We start from the raw sequence: 23,501 nt of genomic DNA on the forward strand, positions 1-23,501 counted from the left end.
TGATGTCCAGCTCGATGACGGTGACGATGGCGTCGATTTCCCCTCCGGGAGGGAATTTCCCCGGCGGATTCCTCGCCCGCCGGAGAGCTCTTTTCTTTTGGTGTTCTCCGCCCCGCAGAGGCGGCTGTGGCTCTTCGCGACGTACCCCTTCTGGCTTAGGTTTTCGGGACGAAGGAGTACGCGAAGAAAAGGAGGCGAGAGGGGGCTGTGGGCCCCCTCCTCACAGGGCGGCGCGGCCAGGGCAGGGCCCGCGCCGGCCTGTGAGGGGGGCCCATGGCGGCCCTCCTCGGCTCCCCCTTCGGCTCCCTTCGTCATCCGGAAAAATAGGAGTTTTCGTGTAATTCCCGTCAATTGTTGATCTTCCGAAATATTGCATTCCGACGGTGCTTTTTCCAGCGAGAATCCCGGCTCCGTGCGCGATCCTCCAATAATCATGAAACATGCAAAATAGATGAAATAACATAAGTATTATCTCCAAATATGAAATATATCAATGAATAACAGACAAATTATGATATAAAATAGTGATGCAAATTGGACGTATCAACTCCCCCAAGCTTAGACCTCGCTTGTCCCCAAGCGAAACCGAACTCGATAAACGGGACCACATGTTTATGGAGTGAAGAGTCGATAAATCAAATACGGACAAGAAGCATCATGTTCATTCACACAAGACATTCTAGTAAACAACTTCCTCATATAACTCAACTTGAAACAAGTATAAGGGTATCACAAATAAAGGTGCATAAGAAATCATAATTGGTGATGGCAAACTTTGTTCTTGGTCAGAGAACAGTTAACAGATTATACTTATCTATTGAGCAGCGCTCTCATATTAAAGCTTATGTGGCTCATCTTACATACTCAATCATAATTATCATTGATAACTTTCAAAACTTCATTCATTCAGATAAAACTTGTACTAAACAAGGAAGAATAAAAGACATGATGAAGCAAATCACAATATAATAGTTTGATTCCAACAACTAAAATGCTTGCTTGAGATGGAGGGAAATAGGTTTACTGACTCAACACAAAGTAAAAGACAGACCCTTCGCAGAGGGAAGCAGGGATTAAATCATGTGCTAGAGCTTTTTCAGTTTTGAAATCATATAAAGAGAATAAAAGTAATATTTTGAGAGGTGTTTGTTGTTGTCAACGATCGGTAGCGGGTACTCTAACCCCCTTGCCAAACAGACCTCCAAAGAGCGGCTCCCATGAAGGACGTTATCTCCACCAGCAAGGTAGATCATCCTTCTTCTCTTTTGTTTACACATGTACTTTAGTTTATTTAAGGATGACACTCCCCCCAACCTTTGCTTACACAAGCCATGGCTAACCGAATCCTCGGGTGCCTTCCAACAATCTCATACCATGGAGGAGTGTCTATTGCAAAATTAAGTTGCTTACCGATGAATCGGAGCAAAACATGTGAAGAGAATTATTAATGAAAGTTGATTAATTGGGGCTGGGAACCCCGTTGCCAGCTCTTATCGCAAAATTATAGGATAAGTGGATGAAGCCACTAGTCCATTAGTGGAGGCTGCCTAACAAGACTGAAAGATAAAACACCACATACTTCCTCATGAGCTATAAAACATTGACACAAATAAGAAGTAGTAAGTTTTGAATTGTTTAAAGGTAGCACATGAAGTATTTACTTAGAATGGCAAGAAATACCATGCAGTAGGTAGATATGGTGGACACAAATGGCATAGGTTTGGGTTCAGGTTTGGATGCACGAGAAGCATTCCCTCTCAGTACAGGTCTTTGGCTAGCAAGGTTAATTAGCAAGCATAAGAGTCGAGGGAAACAAGCAAATATACATGTGATAGACATAATCATGCATCTTTCTTGCAAGCACAAACAATTTTAACTTCGGAATAATAAGCTATGAGCTAACAAGAAAGGAAGACAATGAAACAACTATATGTATTTCTCTTTTCTACTTAAACCTCAAGGTGTTGTTGCTATTGACCAATGCTAAGTTTGCCAAAACCAAATAGATTTACTCAATGCTCCCAAAGTGGTACCAATACTAAAATCAAGATCAATCATATAGTAGAAATTGCAAACTAAAATAAGGTGTGCAATATGTAAATGATAAGACTTCTCATTAATATTTCATATCGATAACTCACCCCAAGGGATACATAGACAACCAACTAAAGGAGAGATACTTCCTAACTGCAACCCATCTTATATGATAACTTCCCTACTCATGATATGACACTACTTGATAGTAAAAAGTAAAAGGTAGTGATGATGTGATACCGCGGCACTCCATCAAGCTTGGAACAAACCAAGGGGATGCCAATACCGATGATGAATCAATCCTTTGGCGATGGTGGTGATGAATTCCCGACAAGCTTCTCCACAAGCTCCTGAAGCTCATCAATCTTGTACATGAGGTTGCGGATCATCTCTGAATTGTGCTCGACGCGATTAAGAAGTATATCAAACGGTGAGTCCCAATTCTTGGAGTTATTTCCCCATCCTTCAGCTTCAGGCTTCGTCTTTCCTGCAGTGTTAGAACGATCTATATCCCAATTGCTAGGCAATGCTGCCTTGGGAGTCCTTTCAATTTGATTATTGTAGATTAGATTGCGAAAAGGATGGTAAGTGCCTGAAGAAGATGTCTTTGGAGCTAGGTAATGACGTGGAACTCCTCCTCCGGTGCTAATCCGTGCACTCTTCTTGGCGTTGAACGGGTTTGACACCACTCCGATGCTTGCAATGGTGGTGCGCGGGCGTACTCGCGGAACTTCTTCGACTTCCTCTTCATCCCCCTCGACTTCTTCCTTCAACTCGGGGTCTTGGATACCTTCCTCCGAAGGCTCCTTGTCCTTGTTGTTGGAGACCATGGTGCTCCTAGATTGAAAATAGAACCTGGCAGAAACAGCTCGAAACAAAACACGTCGAGAAAACGATATACGGACCTCCAGGGGTCCGGGGGATTATATAGCAGGAATTTTCACAACAAACGGAAAGTACTAGGTCGAACCAGAGTCGGAGAGGGGCGACGAGGCGGTGTCCTCATAGGGCGGCGCGGCCAGGCTAGGGCCCGCGCCGGCCTATGGGGGCACGCCCTCGTGCGTCTCCTCCACTCCGTTTCGATCTCGTAATTTCTCATATTTTTCAAAAACAGCAAAAACATTGTTCGGAAAGTAAATCGCGAATTTTTTATTACCTGTACTGTTACCTATTCAAAGTCGAGTTCTGGCAGACTGTCAATTTGACCTTTAATGAAAGCCTCCGGTGTTTCCACTCGAATAACATCAACATCAACATTATAAGAATCACCTGAGATATAATGCTTGAGTCTTTGTCCATTCACCACTTGCGTGGCGTTGCCTTGGAGAGAACTAATTTAAATTGCTTCTGAACGATACACCTCCTCAACAACATATGGTCCTTCCCATTTCGAGAGTAATTTCCCTGCAAAGAATCTGAGACGAGACCGATACAATAGGACTTTATCCCCAATATTAAACTCTCTTTTGATAATCCTTCTATCATGCCATTTCTTAAATTTCTCTTTAAAGAGTTTAGCATTTTCATAAGCTTCACTTAATAAAAAACCGGGGCGAAGGGAGTACTGCGGGTGTTGCCTCTTAATAAAAAAAAGAGAGTGCACGGGCCGGCCGGAACGAATGGTTTCTTGCTGGAACGAGTTGATCCCTGCATCTTTTGCGCATATGCTCGCACATAAGTTAATGAGGATGCCAATCTCTTAAATCAAGCTTAATGTTTCGCAAAAAGAAATTCATGCACGTCGGATACCGTACCCTAATTAATCTCACCGTCCATCCAGTACTATATCTGTCACGCGTTTGAGTTGTGTGATCAAAACGAGAGAATATTTCTCGACCCTGGGCCGGTTCCTCCCATATGGGCATGGGCCCCTATCCCTAATGGGAAGTGCCGAAGTGGTGGTACTGCCTCGTCCCTGTACTTTGGTCTTTGAATGGCTTCCATCCATTTTTATTCCATTCTCCCCACCCCTACCCAGCCTAGCCAGCTCTGCTCTGCTCTGCCCTGCCCTGTATAAAGGAAGGCGGCAAAGCAATCCAAGCAACTGGGATCCACAACGGCACAACTCCCCCCCACTCTCCCTCTGTCCCCTCCTCAAACCCCGCTCAGCTCCACCGCCTCCCTCCCTTCCGCCGCCGCCGCCGCCGCCGGGACAACCTAGGGTTCCGGCGAGCTCGGGGCCTCGCCGGCCCCACCGCGCCTCCCTCCCCGAGGGGCTCCGCTTCCCGGTGAGCGCACCCGCCCCTGCCTGCGTTCCCCTCCCTGCTAGGTGGGATTTATGCTGTTCCCTTCCACTCTGCGGCGGGTCCTGTTCCCGTTTTGTGCGGGCGGATCCATTCGGCGGTTCTAATTCGGTGCTGCGAGCTTAGTGCTGGGCTGGGGATTTTTTTTTTATTCGGGGGAATATGTGCTGGCTTTGCTTTCTAGCTGGCCATGACAACATATTCTTAGTCCGGGCCTTTGAGGGATGCTTATTAGATTGGTTCATAACTTCTAGTAGTTGCACATGAGAGAGAGGTTGCCAGGCACCAATCAACGAGAGCGATGTGTTTGTTTATTGTGCGGACCTTGGATGATGATTAGTCTCGTTGATGTGGTGTGGGGGCGCTTGCCGTGACGCAGCAAGGAAGCCTGCCTGGTTGGCTGGTCCGCAGCCAGTTTCCACACTGTCCACAAATACTGGTCTTCTCTTCTGGGTTGGGTTATTAGCTCTTCTGGGCCGTCACCGGTTTATTGTTCGAATTGAGTTCCGCACTGCCCTCTCCATTTAGTAGAGACAGTTTGTCCTCTATGTCTTATTACTACTACATGCTATTGTTTACAATTTGCTTTTGTGCTTGAATCTGCTCTAACGAACTGACTTTTATTACGTCTTTACAGATTTGGTAGCAGCGATGCAAAAGGACGCAAGCTCTAGCGATGTCTCTGCTTCTCATGTAGGGCGTGTTAGACAACGAAGACGCAATAGCGAGGTCAGCTATGTCCTGATCGTATTTTTTTTTCCTTTTCGAATTTTGTTCCTTGCATGTCTGGTTTGCTGTCCATGTTCAGCAATTGGGACAAGCTCTTTATTTCTCAGTATGTGTCGCATTCACAGTAAGCTGTGCAGGTCTGTGTTTTCAAGAAAGTTGGTGGTTGTTTTTTCTTGCAAATTTGTTTATTAATGTTATGGCTATGCTGCTACAAACATCTTCGAGCTACACTAAAAAACACTTCCTCCCCTTTCTTGAAAAGGTGTCTGTGCTGTGTATAAAAAAGATCCTGCACTGCTATTACTCACTTACCTTGCTTACCACTCGTTTCATTTAATTTCCAAAAAAGTGTCTGCATAAAAAATAGATTATGTACTGCTGTAACTCAGTTACCTTGTTTACCAGTCCTTCGTTTAATTTGTTGATGATAATGGAGTACCTTTTGCATATCTCTTTTGGAGCTAATCTCATATGTTTCTTCAGATTTCGGCAGATGGGAATAAAGCCAATGGACCCGCTTTGCTTGTCAGCGATCAGAACAAGTACAAGTCCATGCTTATCCGGACATATTCTACTTTGTGGATGATTGCAGGCTTTGTCTTTGTAATTTATATGGGCCATCTCTATGTCTGGGCCATGGTGGTTGTCATTCAAATATTCATGGCAACCGAGCTTTTTAACCTACTCAGAAGATCCAGTGAAGAGAAACAACTGCCAGGGTTCAGGCTGCTGAATTGGTAGGTTCTAGGCCATTCTGATTCTGCTATTGTTTTGAACTGGAAAATTGCCAAGAACTTAGCTGCCACTATCATTTCTTTGCAGGCACTTCTTCTTCACGGCAATGTTGTTTACTTATGGCCGCTTTCTTAGTCGGGAGCTTGTCAACACAGTAACTTCAGATCACTTGTTGTTTAAGCTCGTCAGCGGCCTAATCAAGTATCAGATGTTTATTTGCTATTTTCTTTATACTGCTGGTAAGGCTCAGTATATTTTGCTATGTACAAATAACGTCTATTTACGATGATTCATTAAAAAACTTCATCTCGCATTAAGAATATTTCCGAGTTATTACATGATACTATAGTGGAATTATTATATTAATTGAACTATTCACTTGAACTTCTATAGTGGAATTGTTTTATTCGTTGAACTGCTAGTCTAAATATTGGAGGAATGGAGGTTCTACATTATCTTACCTATTCTGGGTGCGCATTAGGGGTTTTCATATGTCAAGAATTTAAAGTTTGTGTAACACAGGCCTGCCCAATTAATCTGAATAACACGATGATTTGCAAAAGCTTGGTTTCTTCATTTTTTCTAATGCGCTTGGTTGCATGAGCTTCTCCTAGATATATTGCTTCCCCTCGCAGCTTGCTTGTCTTGTTAATTTCTAGTTCATATCTTGCAATAAAAGTAATATATAATTCCCATGATCCAGGATTTGTATGGTTTATTTTGACTCTGAAGAAGAAGACATACAATTATCAGTTCAAACAGTATGCCTGGACGCACATGATTCTTTTGACGGTTTTTGCGCAGTCTTCTTTCACTGTGGCAAATATATTTGAAGGGATGTTCTGGTAGGCCACCTTGTCAGAGTACTTCTGTTTGCAATGTTGACTTACTGACTCAACTGAAATGTTTGGGTATTTTTATGCAGTTATGACTTTTAACTTGTATTTATTCGGTATTGTTTAGAGATTGAAAATTCTTTCCTAAATAACACCTAAAGTTGTTGAACTAACTTCAAGATGCTTAATTTTTTTTACAGCTGTAAAAAATAGTTTTGTCATGAAATCCTGAACCTCTTGAAGTTAATAGGACTTCCCCATGCTGCCATCCTATGTGCCTTCACAAAATCTGTAGCTTACTGTTCTTACTTTAACTGCAGTGGTAGCATCACTATGTTGTCCATATTGACCTTTTTGAAATTGTTGTTCTAGTAGGAATTTGTGTTTGTATCTGGACCCACCACTTGAGGTCTCCACCAGAAAGATAAAATAAAAAGGGAAAAAACATAGGACTATTGGAGTGCTGGTGCAACAGCTAAACCATGTTTGATTTTTGTGTATGGCTATTTCCATCTGCACTTATCTATTATTATGGGACCTAGAATTTTGATTTTTGTGCTTAAGTTAAGCTACTTTATGTAGTATGAATTGCTCAATAAGCTGCCCAATTGGGTTCTATGCATGCTAATTAAGCGAGTTATTATTGATATTTCAGCCTGTGCATTTCACAAGCTCCATACATATTGAATGATATGCTTTGTGCAGGTTTCTTCTTCCCGCTTCGCTCATTGTGATCAATGACATTGCTGCGTATTTATTTGGGTTTTTTCTCGGGAGAACACCATTGATCAAGTTATCTCCAAAGAAAACATGGGAAGGTTTTATTGGTGCATCAGTGACAACTATAGTCTCTGCTTTTCTGGTGAGATGAAAGCCCTGGTTAATATACTTTAGATGTTATTATTAGCATGCTTCACTTTTCCCCTTTTTTTGGCAGTTAGCAAATGTAATGGGTCATTTCCCATGGTTGACGTGTCCAAGAAAGGTGACTTAATATGTCTTTCAGAACGTGACAGTTGTACCTGTGAATCACTAGGCTGTTGAATTTGTTCTTAAATTTATTATGGAAATATTTGCAGGACCTGTCAACAGGGTGGCTTCATTGTGATCCTGCTCCGATGTTCAAGCCAGAGCATTACTTTTTGGGCGACTGGGTGCCACAGTGGGTAAGAGCATCCTCTTCAAATTGTTACTTATACCAATTTTTATCTACTATAGGCTTGTCTGCTCGCGTGCTTACAAAGTTCATTACCATAAAGCTCAACATAGGATTACCACCCTCAGCTCCCACTGATGCCCCCACCTAAGTCAGTTTACTTTGCTTTGATCCTACGTGGTCAGTGTGAGGTTTGACATGCAAGTTTATTTCCGATGATATATCAACCAATTAGCAAATAACCAGAAAGATATGGTGGGCCCACATGTTACTTTGAAACTTCCTCCTTCCATTTCTTTCCTTCTCCATTCCTCTCCCTTCCTGCTTCCCTCCCTCAGGATCCCACCTTGCTTTGCTGCTCCCAAACACTGTCCAGGTCATTCCCAGTGTGGAAGAATCTGGCATCAGTACTGCTGTCACCTTTGGCTAGACTCTGCGCCTCCTTCTTTCTTCTCTTCCTCCCTTTGCTTATGTAGACATGCTTTTTTTTTCTTTGGTAATTCTAGCTTTTCTATTTTGGGAGAAAGGTGGGCTATATGGGAATCCACATCAGTTGTGAGCAGGTTTGGGGTGAGTAGTCGACCATAGGCATCTTTGACAGTGGCCACAAACCAGTTTCAGTAGTGTATTCTCATGGATGCCAACAGGAAAGTGGGCCCATTGGCACTGGTGATGCATTCATTTGTTCGCGGCAGTGGTGTTAGGGAGAGAAGAGAGAAAGGATATTGTGGACAGCAGCAGCAAGTTCAGGAGGATCAGCAGCAACCAGTCATGTGCAGAGCACGCCGGCAGTGGCGCCAAGAAAGAATCTTGACCTGAGTATACTCTCTCAGGACTTATGGATTTCTTTGCTTTTTTACTGTACTAGTGTACTAGTACCAGTAGTTGGTGTCCAAGCCATGTTTGTCTCAGTCTTGTGTTAGCTGTAGAGCACGAGTCGTGTTGTTAGTATTCTATGGCAGGGACTTCTCTAGATAATTAGAGAGGGTTCACTTGGTGTTAGACAAGAAAAAATTAAGTCTGTCTCCCTCTTCTAGTACCCTAATTCCCTTCAGGCCATGTCATCTGTCCATCCTCTGCACAGCAATCATCCTGAACCAAGGTTCACGGCAGGGGACTTGTTGTGTATGCTGATGTGTCTGACAAGTGGCATCCACAGGAGCGTTATATGTATGTGCCATGTTTGCTCAAACCACGGAGTTTTGCGTAAGGTCAAACCTTGTATTGAATGTCGAGACGTTTATCCCCTTTCCGATCCTGGAAAGGTTAAACAACCACAACCACATCGTGTGTATGTGATCAAGCGCTCATTTGAAGCAACATGCTATTTTCTTCTAATTACATACCAATAAAATCCCTCTCCTCTTTGGTGTATTAATACAACTTGACAAATCTACTTATTTTAGTTTATTGTCTTTTCATTGGGTTTGTACCATGTTTCCCGAAGTTTCGGAATTCAATGCTTGTGAATTTAATCTGTACTTTTCTCCTGGCAGTTTCCATGGAAAGAAGTTTTCCTTTTACCCGTGCAGTGGCATGCTTTAGCCCTTGGTTTGTTTGCATCGATAATAGCTCCATTTGGAGGATTTTTCGCAAGTGGCTTCAAGAGGGCTTTTAAAATAAAGGTACATACTGCTTTGTTATTTTTCCATCTTTCAGGAATATTGAAATATTGACTATACTGTTTCATTCCATATATGTACGAATTTTATAGGATTTTGGTGACAGTATACCTGGGCATGGTGGAATCACTGATCGAATGGATTGTCAAGTAAGTTGAACCTGAAGGAACTTCTTTATGATTCAATATTCTGGCCCATGTAGTATAGCTGAAAAAATTTATGTTGCCGTGCATTTTCGCAGATGGTTATGGCAGTTTTTGCATACATATATCTCCAATCATTTATCTCGCCCCACAATTTCTCTGTTGATGCAATCTTGGATCAGGTCAGTGTTGTGTCTTGCTTCCATATGTTATTATCATCCTTGGTGATTCTCATCCATCACCTATACTTTTGTCCATCCAGATTCTAAGAAACCTAAGCTACGAGGAGCAGAAATCCTTATACCAGCAACTTGGGGAGATGATCCTTGAAAGGCAATTTATTCAAAGCTGAGAAGTTTCTTGCTTATAAAGCACAACCCAACGATGTGTGTGGTTCGTTATGTAGCTCTAGCTTCATGTACAGCATCATAGCTCCACTGTACCGTGATAGAGTGATATGTCCTTATCCAAACCGTTGTACAGAATGGAGTGTGGATGAGGTTTAGGTTCGTGATTTGCTCTCCAGTTATCCTCTGTACCGATTCCCTCATTTTCAGTTAGCATCTGTGATCTTGTAAAAATGGAGCTGGACAAGCTTATCCGTGTATATGACTTGGCTGGCCTCGCGTCAAATATTTGGAGAATGCGAGAAAACAGGGCAATCAGGTTTCCGTTTTGTACCTTATTTGCTGATATGATTCTGTCATAATCCTTTTCGTAGCATGCCAGTGTTCACTTGTTTGAGAAGAGTAAAGTTTGATCTGACCCGAGTTAAAGGAAGAGATGGAAAAGTTGTTTGAATCTAGTTGATGTTGAGCTAGTTTAAAACATTTTTTTTTGTATTCCAAGCCTCCAAGGCAATTTTTTTTTTCATTTAGTTAGATCATATCAACATGTGAAAACATCATAAACATTGTTCCAATAAAAACAATGAAAATAATGGTGATATTTTTTTTTCAAAACAGCTTGGCTTATTCTCTCTCAATTTTAGCACTTTCGACAGAAACTTTTGCCGAAAACAGTTAGAACCAAGTATCTTGTTAGTGACTAAATTCGCCTTGTACACCTACTAAAAAAAACCCTACTAGATTTGTTTGCATATAGAAGAAAGAAAAAGCCCACCCACACCATAGCATACCAAATTATCCTAATTCCTTTAATATACACATTATCATTATACTACTGTACATAATCATAATATACTCACATTATCATTTCTAATTCCTTTTTGGGCCGGCAAAGGCCGTTTCTTCGACCGACACTCCCGGGCCGAACCCAAACGGGGTTGGCGGGTACGGCAGGACGGGCGCAACGGCTAGTAAAGACGCGACCCCACCTGCTAGCCACAATGACACGTCGTCCTTGACACCTCGCTCAAGCTTTAAGTTTATTTCTTGCAGGTTATATCTTCTCTTTAAGTGTTCTTTTAGCAACTCTTCTCTTTACTTGTGGTTCGGAGTATATAGAGAATATTCTCTTTTATTCCATTTTGCCTACAATTGCTGGCAGGAAGTAAGCGAACACTTTCCAAAAGGAAACAGAGCAACAATATCCTATTTCCAGTGATGCGAACTCCTTGTGTCACCCCAGGAGCCGCAGATTACTCACACCTTCCCCAGAATGAAGCCCAAACGAACTAGTACTGTAATGACATTCCGGAATTCACAAACTCATAACTCTTGGACGATGTGTTGGTTAAGCAATGCAGCTTCACCAGAGTTCGTATGGCTGTACTTGCCTAGTAAAGTTTCCTTTTTTTTCTTTGGACACGACACGACACGACAGTACTGGTGGTAGCAGGGCTTGAGATTATCAGCGTGACTCACTGTTGCTGGGCTGGAGGCCTCTAGTCCAATAAGTCCAGCTTGCACAAGCGACAAGTGGCGCCCTATAAATAGGTAGCCAGCCCCCACCCACACACACGAGACACTCAAGAACCCCCCCACCGCCGTCTCAAGAATTAAGCAAACCTCTGTCCGTCAGGTTGATCAGAAAAGTACAGTTCTTCCTCACGAGAGGAGGTGCCTTCCCTTCCCTTTCCCCTCTCTATCCCTATCTCTTTTAGAATGCGGTTTAATTGGGTTCCTCTCCGGATTTCCTTCCAGCAGTAGTGTCCTTGCTGGATTGTGAACCGGATAGGCCGGATAATTTTTCTGATCGGAACTTGGTTGTTATTTTGGGGATAAAGGCCCGTCCTTTCTTGGAATCTCCGTGATTAGGTCTCGCCGCTCGCGTTAGGATTTCGTCGATCGTCTTAGCCGCGGCGAGATCGGGTCGTCCCCCGCTGGGGTTTGCCGGTTTTGATCTGTCGCCGCTGTTGCAGGGAGGGAGGGCGAGAAGGGGGAGAACGAGGGTTTCTTTTTTGGTAAGGGGGTTGGAGGAGATGGCGCGCAATGCGGTGGACAAGGCGACGTCCATCGACGCGCAGCTGCGGATGCTCGCGCCCAAGAAGCTCTCCGACGACGACAAGCTGGTGGAGTACGACGCGCTCCTCCTCGACCGCTTCCTCGACATCCTCCAGGACCTCCAGGGGGAGGGCATCAGGGAGAGGGTAAATTAATGCTCTTCTCGATTCATCCAGTGCTAAATTATTTTCGCTCCTTCCTTTCAGTTACCTGGTGATTGATTTAGGTGGTAATTAAATACCATGGCCCTTTTATGTTCATATCTAGTACTGCATTGCACGTTGTGCGCAATTAATCAAGCTAAATATAGTAATTTCGTCTCTCCAAGTTCCACTGATCCTGTTCTTAGCAAGTTTGTGTCTCTCCGTGTTCCATTGATCCTGTTCTTAGCAAGTTTGTGCCCTAAAGTTGGTAAATGTTGCAGTTTGCAAAACATAGTACCAAGTCCTTTACTACTAGGGATCTACAATTTAGCTATCCTGTACAATATTCCTGGACTAGTATTCTCCGTACAGAGTTATTGTGTTTTAGCCTTTTTTTAGTACATGACCATGATTTTCAAAATTTGGGGTATGCGCGCCAAGACGTATGGCTTGTGACGTAACGTATTGTAGAAACATGTCCCGATGTTTTACGCAACGCCTCTTTATATGTCTTTTCAGAACACACCAAGTCAACGCTGCAAATCTTTGACCACTAATTAGGGCTGTGTCGGTTTCGCTGAGCCTGTTCTTAAATTGTTTGTGCCCTAAATTTGGTAATGTTGCAGTTGACAAAACATAGTACCAAGTCCTTTGCCACTGGGGATCTACAATTTAGCTACCCTGTACCATATTCCTGGACTAGTATTCTCTCTACAGGGTAATTGTGTTTTACCATTTTTAGTACATGACCATGATTTTCAAAATTTGGGGTATGCGCGCCAAGACGTATGGCTTGTGACGTAACGTATTGTAGAAACATGTCCTGTTGTTTTACGCGGCACCTCTTTATATGTCTTTTCAGAACACGCCAAGTCAACGTTGTAAATCTTTGACCGCTAATTAGAGCTGTGTTGGTTTCGCTGATCCTGTTCTTGACATGTTTGTGCCCTAAAGTTGTTGTTGTTGCAGCTAACAGAACATACTGCCAAGTCTGGGGATCTACAATTTAGCTATCCAGTACCATATTCCTAGTCTAGCATATATTCTCTTTACAGATTTATTGTGTTTTAGCCTTTTTTTAGTACATTACCAGGATGTTCCAAAATTAGTGGTATGCCACGACATATGGCTCGTGCCGTAACATATTGTAGAAGCATTTCCCTTTGTCTTACGCAACAGATCTTTATATTTATTTTCAGAACACGCCAAGTCAATGTTGTAAAATCTTTGACTACTAATTAGGGCTGTGTCGGTTCCGCCGATCCTTTTCTTAACATGTTTGCGCCCTAAAATTGGTACTGTTGCAGCTAATCAAGTATCAGATGTTTATTTGCTATTTTCTTTATACTGCTGGTAAGGCTCAGTATATTTTGCTATGTGCAGTAAATAATGTCTATTAACGACGATTCATTAAAAAACATCATCTCGCATTAAGAATATTTCTGAGTTATTACATGATACTATAGTGGAATTATTTTATTAATTGAACTATTCACTTGAACTTCTATAGTGGAATTGTTTTATTTGTTGAACTGCTAGAACTAAATATTGGAGGAATGGAGGTTCTACATTATCTTACCTATTCTGGGTGCACATTAGGGTTTGCATATGTCAAGTATTAAAAGTTTGTGTAACGCAGGCCTGCCCAAGTAATCTGAACAACACGATGATTTGCAAAAGCTTGGTTTCTTTAATTTTTCTAATGTGCTTGGTTGCATGAGCTTCTCTTAGATATATTGCTTCCCCTCGCAACTTGCTTGTCTTGTTAATTTCTAGTTCATATCTTGCAATAGAAGTAATATGTAATTGCCATGATCCAGGATTTGTATGGTTTATTTTGACTCTGAAGAAGAAGACATACAATTATCAGTTCAAACAGTAAATGCACGGCAACATAAATTTTAGCCTTTTTAGTAAAGAACCATGATTTTCAAAATTTGGGGTATGCGCGCCAAAGACACATGGCTTGTGACTTAACGTATTGTAGAAACATGTCCCGATGTTTTACGCAACACCTCTTAATATGTCTTTTCAGAACCCGCCAAGTCAACGTTGTAAAATCTTTGACTGCTAATTAGGGCTGTGTCGGTTTCGCTGATCCTGTTCTTAACATGTTTGCGCCCTAAAGTTGGTGCCGTTGCAGCTAACAAAACATACTGCCAAGTGTGGCTATCTACAATTTAGCTATCCAGTACCATATTCCTGGTCTAGTATATATTCTCTTTACAGATTTATTGTGTTTTAGCCTTTTTTTAGTACGTTACCAGGATGTTCCAAAATTAGCGGTACACCACGACGTATGGCTCGTGCCGTAACGTATTGTAGAAGAATGTCTCTTTGTTTTACGCGACAGATCTTCGTATTTCTTTTCAGAACACGCCAAGTTAACGTTGTAAAATCTTTGACTACTAATTAGGCCTGTGTCGGTTCCGTAGATCCTGTTCGTAACATGTTTGCGCCCTAAAGTTGGTACTGTTGCAGCTAACAAAACATACTGCCAAGTATGGGGATTTACAATTTAGCTATCCAGTACCATATTCCTGGTCTAGCATATATTCTCTTTGCAGAGTTATTGTGTTTTAGCATTTTTTAGTACATTACCAGGATGTTCCAAAAATTAGAGGTACGCCACGACTTATGGCTCGTGCCATAACGTATTGTAGAAAAATGTCCCTTTGTTTTACGCGACAGATATCCGTATTTCTTTTCAGAACACGCCAAGTTAACGTTGTAAAATCTTTGACTACTAATTAGGCCTGTGTCGGTTCCGCAGATCCTGTTCTTAACATGTTTGCACCCTAAAGTTGGTACTGTTGCAGCTAACAAAACATATTGCCAAGTCTGGGGATCTACAATTTAGCTATCCAATACCATATTCCTGGTCTAGCATATATTCTCTTTGCAGAGTTATTGTGTTTTAGCCTTTTTTAGTACATTACCAGGATGTTCCAAAATTAGCGGTATGCCACGACGTATGGATCGTGCCGTAACATATTGTAGAAGCATGTCCCTTTGGTTTACGCAACAGCTCTTTATATTTCTTTTCAGAACACGCTAAGTCAATGTTGTAAAATCTTTGACTACTAATTAGGGATGTGTGGGTTCCACTGATCCTGTTCTGAACATGTTTGTACCCTAGAGTTGGTACTGTTGCAGTTAACAAAACATACTGCCAAGTGTGGGGATCTACAATTTAGCTATCCAGTACCATATTCCTGGTCTAGTATATATTCTCTTTACTGAGTTATTGTGTTTCACCCTTTTTGCAAGTATATTACCATGATTTTCCAAAATTAGGGGTATGCCACAGCGCACTTCTCGTGCTGTAACATATTATAGAAGCATGTCCGTTTGTTTTACGCAACAGCTCTTAATATGTCTTTTTAGAACATGCCAAGTCAGCGTTTTAAATCTTTGACCGCTAATATACAGAAAAATATTTGGATCTGCCAAGTGTCGAAACCATCACTAGTTTCATAAAAAAATTATTATATTTTGAATTAAGCTTATTGATGTGTAATTAGAGAAAGTAGTGGTCAAAGGTATTTATTGGATGTTTCGTACTATTACTGAAGTAATAAAGAGCCGCATGCATCGATTGATGCAGAGGCTGGGGATGTCCCCTTATCGAAAAAAGGTATTTATCGGAGACTATGTCCATGTCCAAAACGATAAACATAATAGCACAGAGGTAGTACCAATCTTTTGTCACTGATTAGAGTTAACTTGCGGGTATGATGTGTTCCATCTTTCTAACACTTGACGGATCCTGTTCTTAACATGTTCGTGCCCTAAAGTTGGTAATGCTGTAGTTAACAGAACATAGCGCAAAGTCCTATAACACTGGGGATCTACAATATTTTTATCCAACAGTCCATTACCATATTCCTGGACTACTATTCTCTACAGAGTTACGGGTTTTTTAGCCTTTTTTTGTAGACATTAACATGATGCTCAAAAGTTAGGGGTATGCCACGACTTGTGGCTAATGTCGTAATATGTTGTAGAAATATGTACCTTAGTTTTATGCAACACCTCTTTATATGTATTTTTAGAACATGCCAAGTCAATGTTTTAAATCTTTGACCGCTATACATAGAAATATGTGGATCTGGCAAATATCTATATGATCACTAGTTTCATATAAAATCATTATATTTAAGTTAAATTTATTAATGTGTAACTAGAGAAAGTAATGGTTAAATCCTATTTATTGGAGACTATGTCCATGTCCGAAAATACGTGGATGTGATGTACTCCCTCTGTCCCAAGAAGGATGTCTTAGATTTGTATAAATTCGGATGTATCTAGACACTAAATAGTGCCTAAATTCATCGAATTCAGACAAATCAGAGACATCCTTTTCAGGACAATGGAGTATTAATTCGTGGATATGATGTGTTGCATCTTTTTAACAATGGATGATATTTCAAACTCCAGCTTGCACTATGTTGATGTATGATGTTCAACTACATTGCTGTACCAACAGAGACAACTGCTCTGTTAGACTGTACTATAAGCCTGTGGTTTGCTTTCCTTGTCGAGTATTTTGGACATCTTTTAGCTTAATGTGATATCAGGGTGAAAGTTTGATGGATGACTTTATCAGATGTTTGTCAATCACTTTCTTGTGGATGGCTCGATGTTTGTCGATCACTTTTATTGCTATCTGTAGTTCAGTTCAGTCTGGGTCTAGAGGTGTCTGCACTTTGTTCTTTCTTTCCTTTTGAACGTTGTACAGTATTGAAGTCCATACCTGCTAGCACGGCGTCATTATTTTCTTATTGCTATTTTACTTAATTTATGACAAAGCATATAACTTACCAAAACGTTTTCCAATTTAGTTTACTGTCGGCACCGTGCAAACTTTTGGAATGCAATGAAGTTTCTTTCACTTACTAAAAAATCCTAAATGAGTTTGCACTTATATTGGTGGATGCAGGTCCAAGAATGCTATGAGTTAGCTGCTGAGTATGAAAATAAGCTTGACCCTAAGCAGCTAGATGAGATTGGGAATCTGCTAACCCGCTTGGATCCTGGAGACTCTATTGTGATAGCCAAGTCATTATCGCACATGCTTATCCTGGCAAACTTGGCTGAGGAAGTCCAGATTGCGTACCGCAGGAGAATAAAACTGAAGAAGGGTGATTTTGCAGACGAAAATTCTGCGACGACGGAATCAGATATTGAGGAGACCTTTAAAAGGCTCGTTGGTGAGCTGAAGAAGTCTCCGCTGGAAGTATTCGATGCACTCAAGAATCAAACTGTTGACCTGGTATTGACAGCACATCCAACTCAGTCAGTTAGGAGGTCATTGCTCCAAAAACATGGCAGGTAGTTTCTATATTTCTAAATCCCTGGTGATACTAAGACGATATTTGTGAAATAAAATTGTTGCTCGTTGTGTCACTGCACCCTTGCATGGTTTATGTGTGCACGGTGCCAAAGAAATGTATGATACTAATATGCATGTATTGATGGCTATATAAGTTTTTCACTTTTATTTGCAGGATAAGGGACTGTTTAACCAAGCTTTATGCAAAAGATATAACTCCAGATGAGAAGCAGGAACTGGATGAGGCGCTTCAGAGAGAGGTAATTTCTGTGAACTTGTGTAGGCATGTTGCAACCTTGGTGACTTTCACTAATCAGTTAAGACTTTGATTTCCATTAAACATTACGTGATCATGATTCTGATTTCGTACATCATTTCTTATCTGCAGATTCAAGCTGCCTTTAGAACTGATGAAATCCGACGAGCACCTCCTACTCCACAGGACGAAATGCGTGCTGGAATGAGTTACTTTCATGAGACAATATGGAAGGGTGTACCCAAGTTCTTGCGGAGGGTAGATACTGCTCTTAAGAACATTGGCATAAATGAGCGAGTGCCTTATAATGCCCCTCTTATTCAGTTCTCTTCTTGGATGGGTGGAGATCGAGATGGTATATGACAGCTCTTATATCCTGTTTGCAAGATATTGCTTTTATCTTGCAAATATTGTTCTAACATTGATGTGGATGGCAGGGAATCCAAGAGTCACACCGGAGGTTACAAGGGATGTATGCCTGTTAGCTAGAATGATGGCTGCCAATTTGTACTATGCACAGATAGAGGATCTAATGTTTGAGGTAAAACCTAAAAATACTTCTTAATGCAGTGTTGTATTAGTGTGTTGTGGTCTCAGAGGATACATTTTTTTTGTTACCTGCAGTTATCTATGTGGCGTTGCAGTGATGAACTACGTGTAAAAGCTGACAAGTTACACCGTTCCTCGAAGAAAGACACGACAAAATACTATATAGGTACTTATGCTTATTTGATATTCTACAATGAGAAAACTGAATATAACCCTTTGCATGTTCTGTTATAAGCTGTCTTGATTATCGTTGATTATCAAGTGTTTGATCAAACTAGTTAATAGCCACAAACTTTAACACATTCTTATGCATGTTACCATTAGTTATCAATGTGAATTCTCTTATAAGTAGGATATTTTTGCACAATGTTTGTCAGAACCTGGATACGAGTAGAGGACAATAGAAATGTGATCCATATACTTGATTAATATGATAGTTAAGATGAAACTAATTTAGAGCCTACTGCATAAATATTGGTCCCAACAATTTTTGTATTAGTTTTATTGTGTACTCCGTCCCATTATATTATGAGACGGAGGTAATAGTTTTCTTAATTAGGTGAAACCAAGTGCGTACTAACATGCTTGTCTTGAATGCAGAGTTCTGGAAGCAAGTTCCTCCAAATGAACCCTATCGTGTGATACTGAGTGATGTCAGAGATAAATTGTACAATACACGTGAGCGATCACGCCATTTATTAACCAGTGGGTTTTCTGAAATTCCCGACGAAGCAATCTTCACTGATGTTGAGCAGGTATCTAAAACTGAAGTGCGAGTTATTTAAATATGCCATGCTTAAATACATGCATTTTGTTACTAGCTTATACTTTCAACACCGTAAATATACTGGAGGTCAAACTTCTCCAAGATATGTAGTACAATAGCTGTTTCCTTTATCTAATATGAGTTGGTATTTTTCTTCCTTTTCAGTTCTTGGAGCCTCTTGAGCTCTGTTACAGATCCCTCTGTGCATGTGGTGATCACGCTATTGCAGATGGCAGTCTTCTTGATTTCTTACGTCAAGTGTCAACATTTGGACTATCCCTTGTTAGACTAGATATCAGGCAAGAATCTGAAAGACACACTGATGTTATGGATGCCATAACTGATTACCTTGGAGTTGGATCATATCGTGAATGGCCAGAGGAAAAACGCCAAGAATGGCTACTGTCTGAACTCAATGGAAAGAGGCCGTTATTTGGTCCTGATCTTCCCAAGACGAATGAAATTGCTGAGGTTTTAGATACGTTTCATGTGCTAGCTGAACTTCCCTCTGATAGCTTTGGTGCTTATGTGATATCCATGGCAACAGCTCCTTCAGATGTTCTAGCAGTTGAGCTTCTGCAGCGTGAATGCCATGTGAAGAAGCCACTGAGAGTTGTGCCATTGTTTGAAAAACTAGCAGATCTGGAAGGTGCACCAGCAGCTCTAGCTCGGCTTTTCTCAGTTGAGTGGTACAGAAATAGAATCAACGGAAAGCAAGAAGTGATGATTGGGTATTCAGATTCTGGGAAGGATGCTGGCCGTTTCTCTGCTGGTTGGCAACTGTACAAAGCTCAAGAGGAGCTTATTAAGGTTGCGAAGACGTTTGGGGTTAAGTTGACTATGTTTCATGGACGAGGGGGTACTGTTGGAAGAGGTGGCGGCCCTACCCATCTTGCTATACTGTCACAACCTCCAGATACTGTCCACGGATCACTTCGGGTAACTGTTCAAGGTGAAGTCATTGAGCAGTCCTTCGGAGAGGAGCATTTGTGTTTTAGAACGCTTCAACGTTTTACAGCTGCTACTCTTGAACATGGTATGCATCCACCAATCCCACCTAAACCAGAGTGGCGCGCTTTGATGGATGAAATGGCTGTTGTTGCCACAGAGGAATACCGTTCCATTGTTTTCCAAGAACCAAGATTTGTTGAGTATTTCCGCCTTGTAAGTCTCCATTTACTCTTATTTGTATTCCTTTTTAGGTGCCTTTTTTATAAATTTATTTTTGCTTAGCGCACAAAGTTTCACTTGCAAATTAGGAACTCAGCTAGCTACTAATAAAAGTTAAGCTGTAAACCATTTCAATGAACTTATTTATAGTGTTACCATCATTAGCTACAAAAATAGGAAAACTAAGTGTGGTGACAGTCCTTCAAAATTGCTAGGCTAGTTGTTATTCTAGTGGTCTGCATAAAGTGTTTTGCACTTTCTGTGTCCAACAGGCAACACCAGAGCTCGAGTATGGTAGGATGAATATTGGAAGCAGGCCATCAAAACGTAAGCCAAGCGGAGGAATCGAAACATTGCGTGCAATTCCTTGGATATTTGCTTGGACACAGACTAGATTCCACCTGCCAGTGTGGCTTGGTTTTGGCGCGGCCTTCAAGCATGTCCTGCAAAAGGACATTCGTAATCTTCAAACCCTTCAGCAAATGTACAACGAGTGGCCGTTTTTCAGGGTTACGATAGACCTGGTTGAGATGGTGTTTGCCAAGGGTGATCCAGGTATAGCAGCTCTGTACGACAAGCTGCTGGTTTCTGATGATCTGTGGTCGTTTGGGGCGCGTCTTAGGGCAAACTATGAAGAGACAAAGCAGCTTCTTCTACAGGTGATTCTCTCACACTTTTACTAAATCTGGTCCTGATCACTGAATTCTCACTATATCTTGTGCCTCACCGCAATGTGACTGTAAAACTCAGGTTGCTGGCCACAAAGACCTCCTGGAGGGCGACCCTCACCTGAGGCAGAGGCTGCACATCCGTGAATCATACATCACGGCGCTGAACGTCTGCCAGGCCTACACGCTGAAGCGCATCAGGGACCCTAGCTTCCAGTCGAACCCCGGACCTCATCTGTCCAAGGAGATCATGGAGCCAGGGGAGTTGGCGAAGGTCAGCACCACAAGCGAGTTCGCCCCAGGTGGCCTCGAGGACACCCTCATCCTTACCATGAAGGGCATCGCCGCCGGGATGCAGAACACCGGCTGAAGCGCAGACCCGAATGCTGTTTATGCTGTGCGAGCTGATGCGCATGGCGTGTTTGTAGTACTAGTGGCGGTGGTGTTATGAGATGACGCTCTCGGTGCATCGTCGTCGTTTATATTGTCTGAAGTCTGAACCAGTGGGTTGCTAGTGGTTAACCCAGATCGACATTGCATGCGTTTGGGGTGTTAATGTGAGTTAAACTATGTTGAACTTAACTTCTTTGCATGCGTTTCCTAGCAATCGGCATCTGTTCATAGTGTGTTTGACGTCGCTAGTGCTCTGACCCCGCTGTTTGGGAGTGTCTCCTGCGGCAACAAAACCAATGGGAGGGCAGGATGACATATTACGCTGCTGTACCAAGTTTACTGCAAGTCCTGGACTGGCAACCCAATTGTTTCTGTACTGCCGACGCATCATTGCTTGATCACCGCACTTTCGGGTCTCGGTTAGTAGGAGTAAATTCTACTGATTGGAGGAAAATCCGCTCCCTTTTTTGTGGTTAGCAGGACTACAAGATAGAAGTATCGCTCCCTGAACTCCAAACATGACGCCATTGTTTCCGCGAAATTATTCATCCTGCCCCGTCCGTCCTTGCAGGACACAGCATTTGGTGGGTCCGGAAATCCCGTGCCTCCCATCATAAACACTCATGTCGCCCATGATCCTTTCTATGAAATGAAAATACTATATACTACTCCAGAAGACAGCTCGATCAAGTGGCACATACGGAGTATATGCAGGCATAGCCTGCTCTAGATACTCCACAACTCATCATGTCCTGAAGACGAGGAATGAGGATACTCCACAACTCATCATGTTCTGAAGACGAGGAATGAGGATCCGTCCTCCCAGCTGGTAGCGACAACACACATGGATGAGTTACCTTTCATTCCCATGGTCAGGCAAGGGATCCCCACCCCACCTTGGGGGTTCCCACGAATTGATGGCCGTGCGTCTCGCCGCGGCAGGCAGGAGGATGGGGTAGTTGTAGTGGTCATCGGCGATCATATAACTGCGTGTCGATGAGGCCAGATCAATGTTGACCATATGCGCCCCTCTCCCTCCTTGTGCCGTTGTGCGAGTGAAAAGAGTCGCAGACACACGCGGCCGGCAGAGACGCAGGACCAGGAGGAGCCACTTCCCCCAGAGCAACGATCGTCCCTTCATCATTGTGGGTGATACGCCCACGTTTCCCTTGCCCGCAACAAAGAGTTCAGTCACCACAAGGCATAAGCACAGCAAACAGGTTACGGCCTTCCAGGCATGCAGCTACGGTGCCGTGACCCGGCCTGAAGGGGAAACAACGAGAGGAGCCCGTCGATTTGAGTTCGGCAACGGAGCTTTCTGCTTCGGAACCTTGTTCAGCTACAAAAGGCACCTTTGCCAACACCTAACACCTAACAATTGTTGCATACACTGCACCGGAAGGCTTGGCAGTGACCTGCAGGTGACTATGGGAGGTACGTGGTGCATACTATCATTTGATGCTCCTGCTATTGGAGGCATCCAAAGTTCAGCAACCTAACTAACTACCTAGAGCATCTCTAGGTTGATACTGCTGAACTGCAAAACACGTGTATAGGAATATACCGCATCACCATTTTGCGGTTTTAAAATCGTCGCCACAGAACAGATTAGGCAAAATCTAACCGCATCGCACAAAATACTGGTTCACGCCAGATTTTTGAAAGCACTTCATAGCTTCTGCATAATTTACACTCTTCGCATAAGCTTTATGTTACACACTTGTAACTGTTGGCTAAATCATCTATTGCTACAGTTTGAATCAATTAGGCCTGGCCATGCCGACAAATAATGCCACGCATATGCAGCGTGATTTGTTTTAATTTTCTGTCCCAAAATATAAGATGATCTGGTAGGCTAAGACAACATACTAAAATGTTTTATATTTTGAGACGGAGATAGGATCGGCACGATGAGCTCATGTAAGTGAAATGTAAAAATTGGAGGAGAAAGTGTTGGAGGAGTTGTTAAAACCCTTTATGTATCTCAGCATTTTCACCCAGGTGCAAAATTCTAAAGCCTCGCATTGAACCGCCGCTTTTCTTCAGGGTTAGCAAGAAATGGGCAACTCCTGTTGTGTTTTCCAGCCTAAAGCAATTCCTACGTTTGCTGTCACAAAAACAAAAACAAAAGATACTAGTACTAGAAGGAAGGCACGGATGGGCACCAAAAGGTATCTCATCCCAGATAAAGGAAGAGATAGATTCCTCTTTTGGTTGTACTTTAGGAAGGACCCAATGTAACCAGTTGATTCGGAAGTATGGAAGGTGCCTTTCACACATCTTTTAAGTAGGTGTTGGTTGTTTACTTTTCTTTTGAC

General features: G+C 42.2%; 2 protein-coding genes across 2 annotated transcripts; both read left to right on the top strand.

Annotated features, from left to right (window-relative positions):
* The first annotated feature begins 4,145 nt into the window (after positions 1-4,145).
* LOC124661278 (phosphatidate cytidylyltransferase 1-like) lies at positions 4,146-9,983 on the top strand. The gene is made up of 12 exons (XM_047199142.1): positions 4,146-4,262; positions 4,915-5,006; positions 5,490-5,743; positions 5,829-5,980; positions 6,445-6,586; positions 7,283-7,439; positions 7,515-7,562; positions 7,657-7,743; positions 9,230-9,358; positions 9,448-9,504; positions 9,597-9,680; positions 9,761-9,983. The coding sequence occupies exons 2-12, from the start codon at positions 4,929-4,931 to the stop codon at positions 9,848-9,850; spliced, it is 1,278 nt and encodes a 425-aa protein (XP_047055098.1). The 5' UTR covers positions 4,146-4,262; positions 4,915-4,928; the 3' UTR covers positions 9,851-9,983.
* A 1,895-nt stretch (positions 9,984-11,878) lies between these two features.
* LOC124661280 (phosphoenolpyruvate carboxylase, housekeeping isozyme) lies at positions 11,879-21,235 on the top strand. Its single transcript, XM_047199143.1, has 10 exons — positions 11,879-12,049; positions 16,989-17,380; positions 17,557-17,641; positions 17,770-17,992; positions 18,075-18,178; positions 18,262-18,352; positions 18,787-18,941; positions 19,118-20,116; positions 20,395-20,781; positions 20,873-21,235. The coding sequence occupies exons 1-10, from the start codon at positions 11,882-11,884 to the stop codon at positions 21,158-21,160; spliced, it is 2,892 nt and encodes a 963-aa protein (XP_047055099.1). The 5' UTR covers positions 11,879-11,881; the 3' UTR covers positions 21,161-21,235.
* The last annotated feature ends 2,266 nt before the right edge of the window (positions 21,236-23,501 follow it).

Source organism: Lolium rigidum, chromosome 6 (assembly GCF_022539505.1).
Source record: "Lolium rigidum isolate FL_2022 chromosome 6, APGP_CSIRO_Lrig_0.1, whole genome shotgun sequence".
In the NCBI taxonomy this organism is placed as follows: domain Eukaryota; kingdom Viridiplantae; phylum Streptophyta; class Magnoliopsida; order Poales; family Poaceae; genus Lolium; species Lolium rigidum.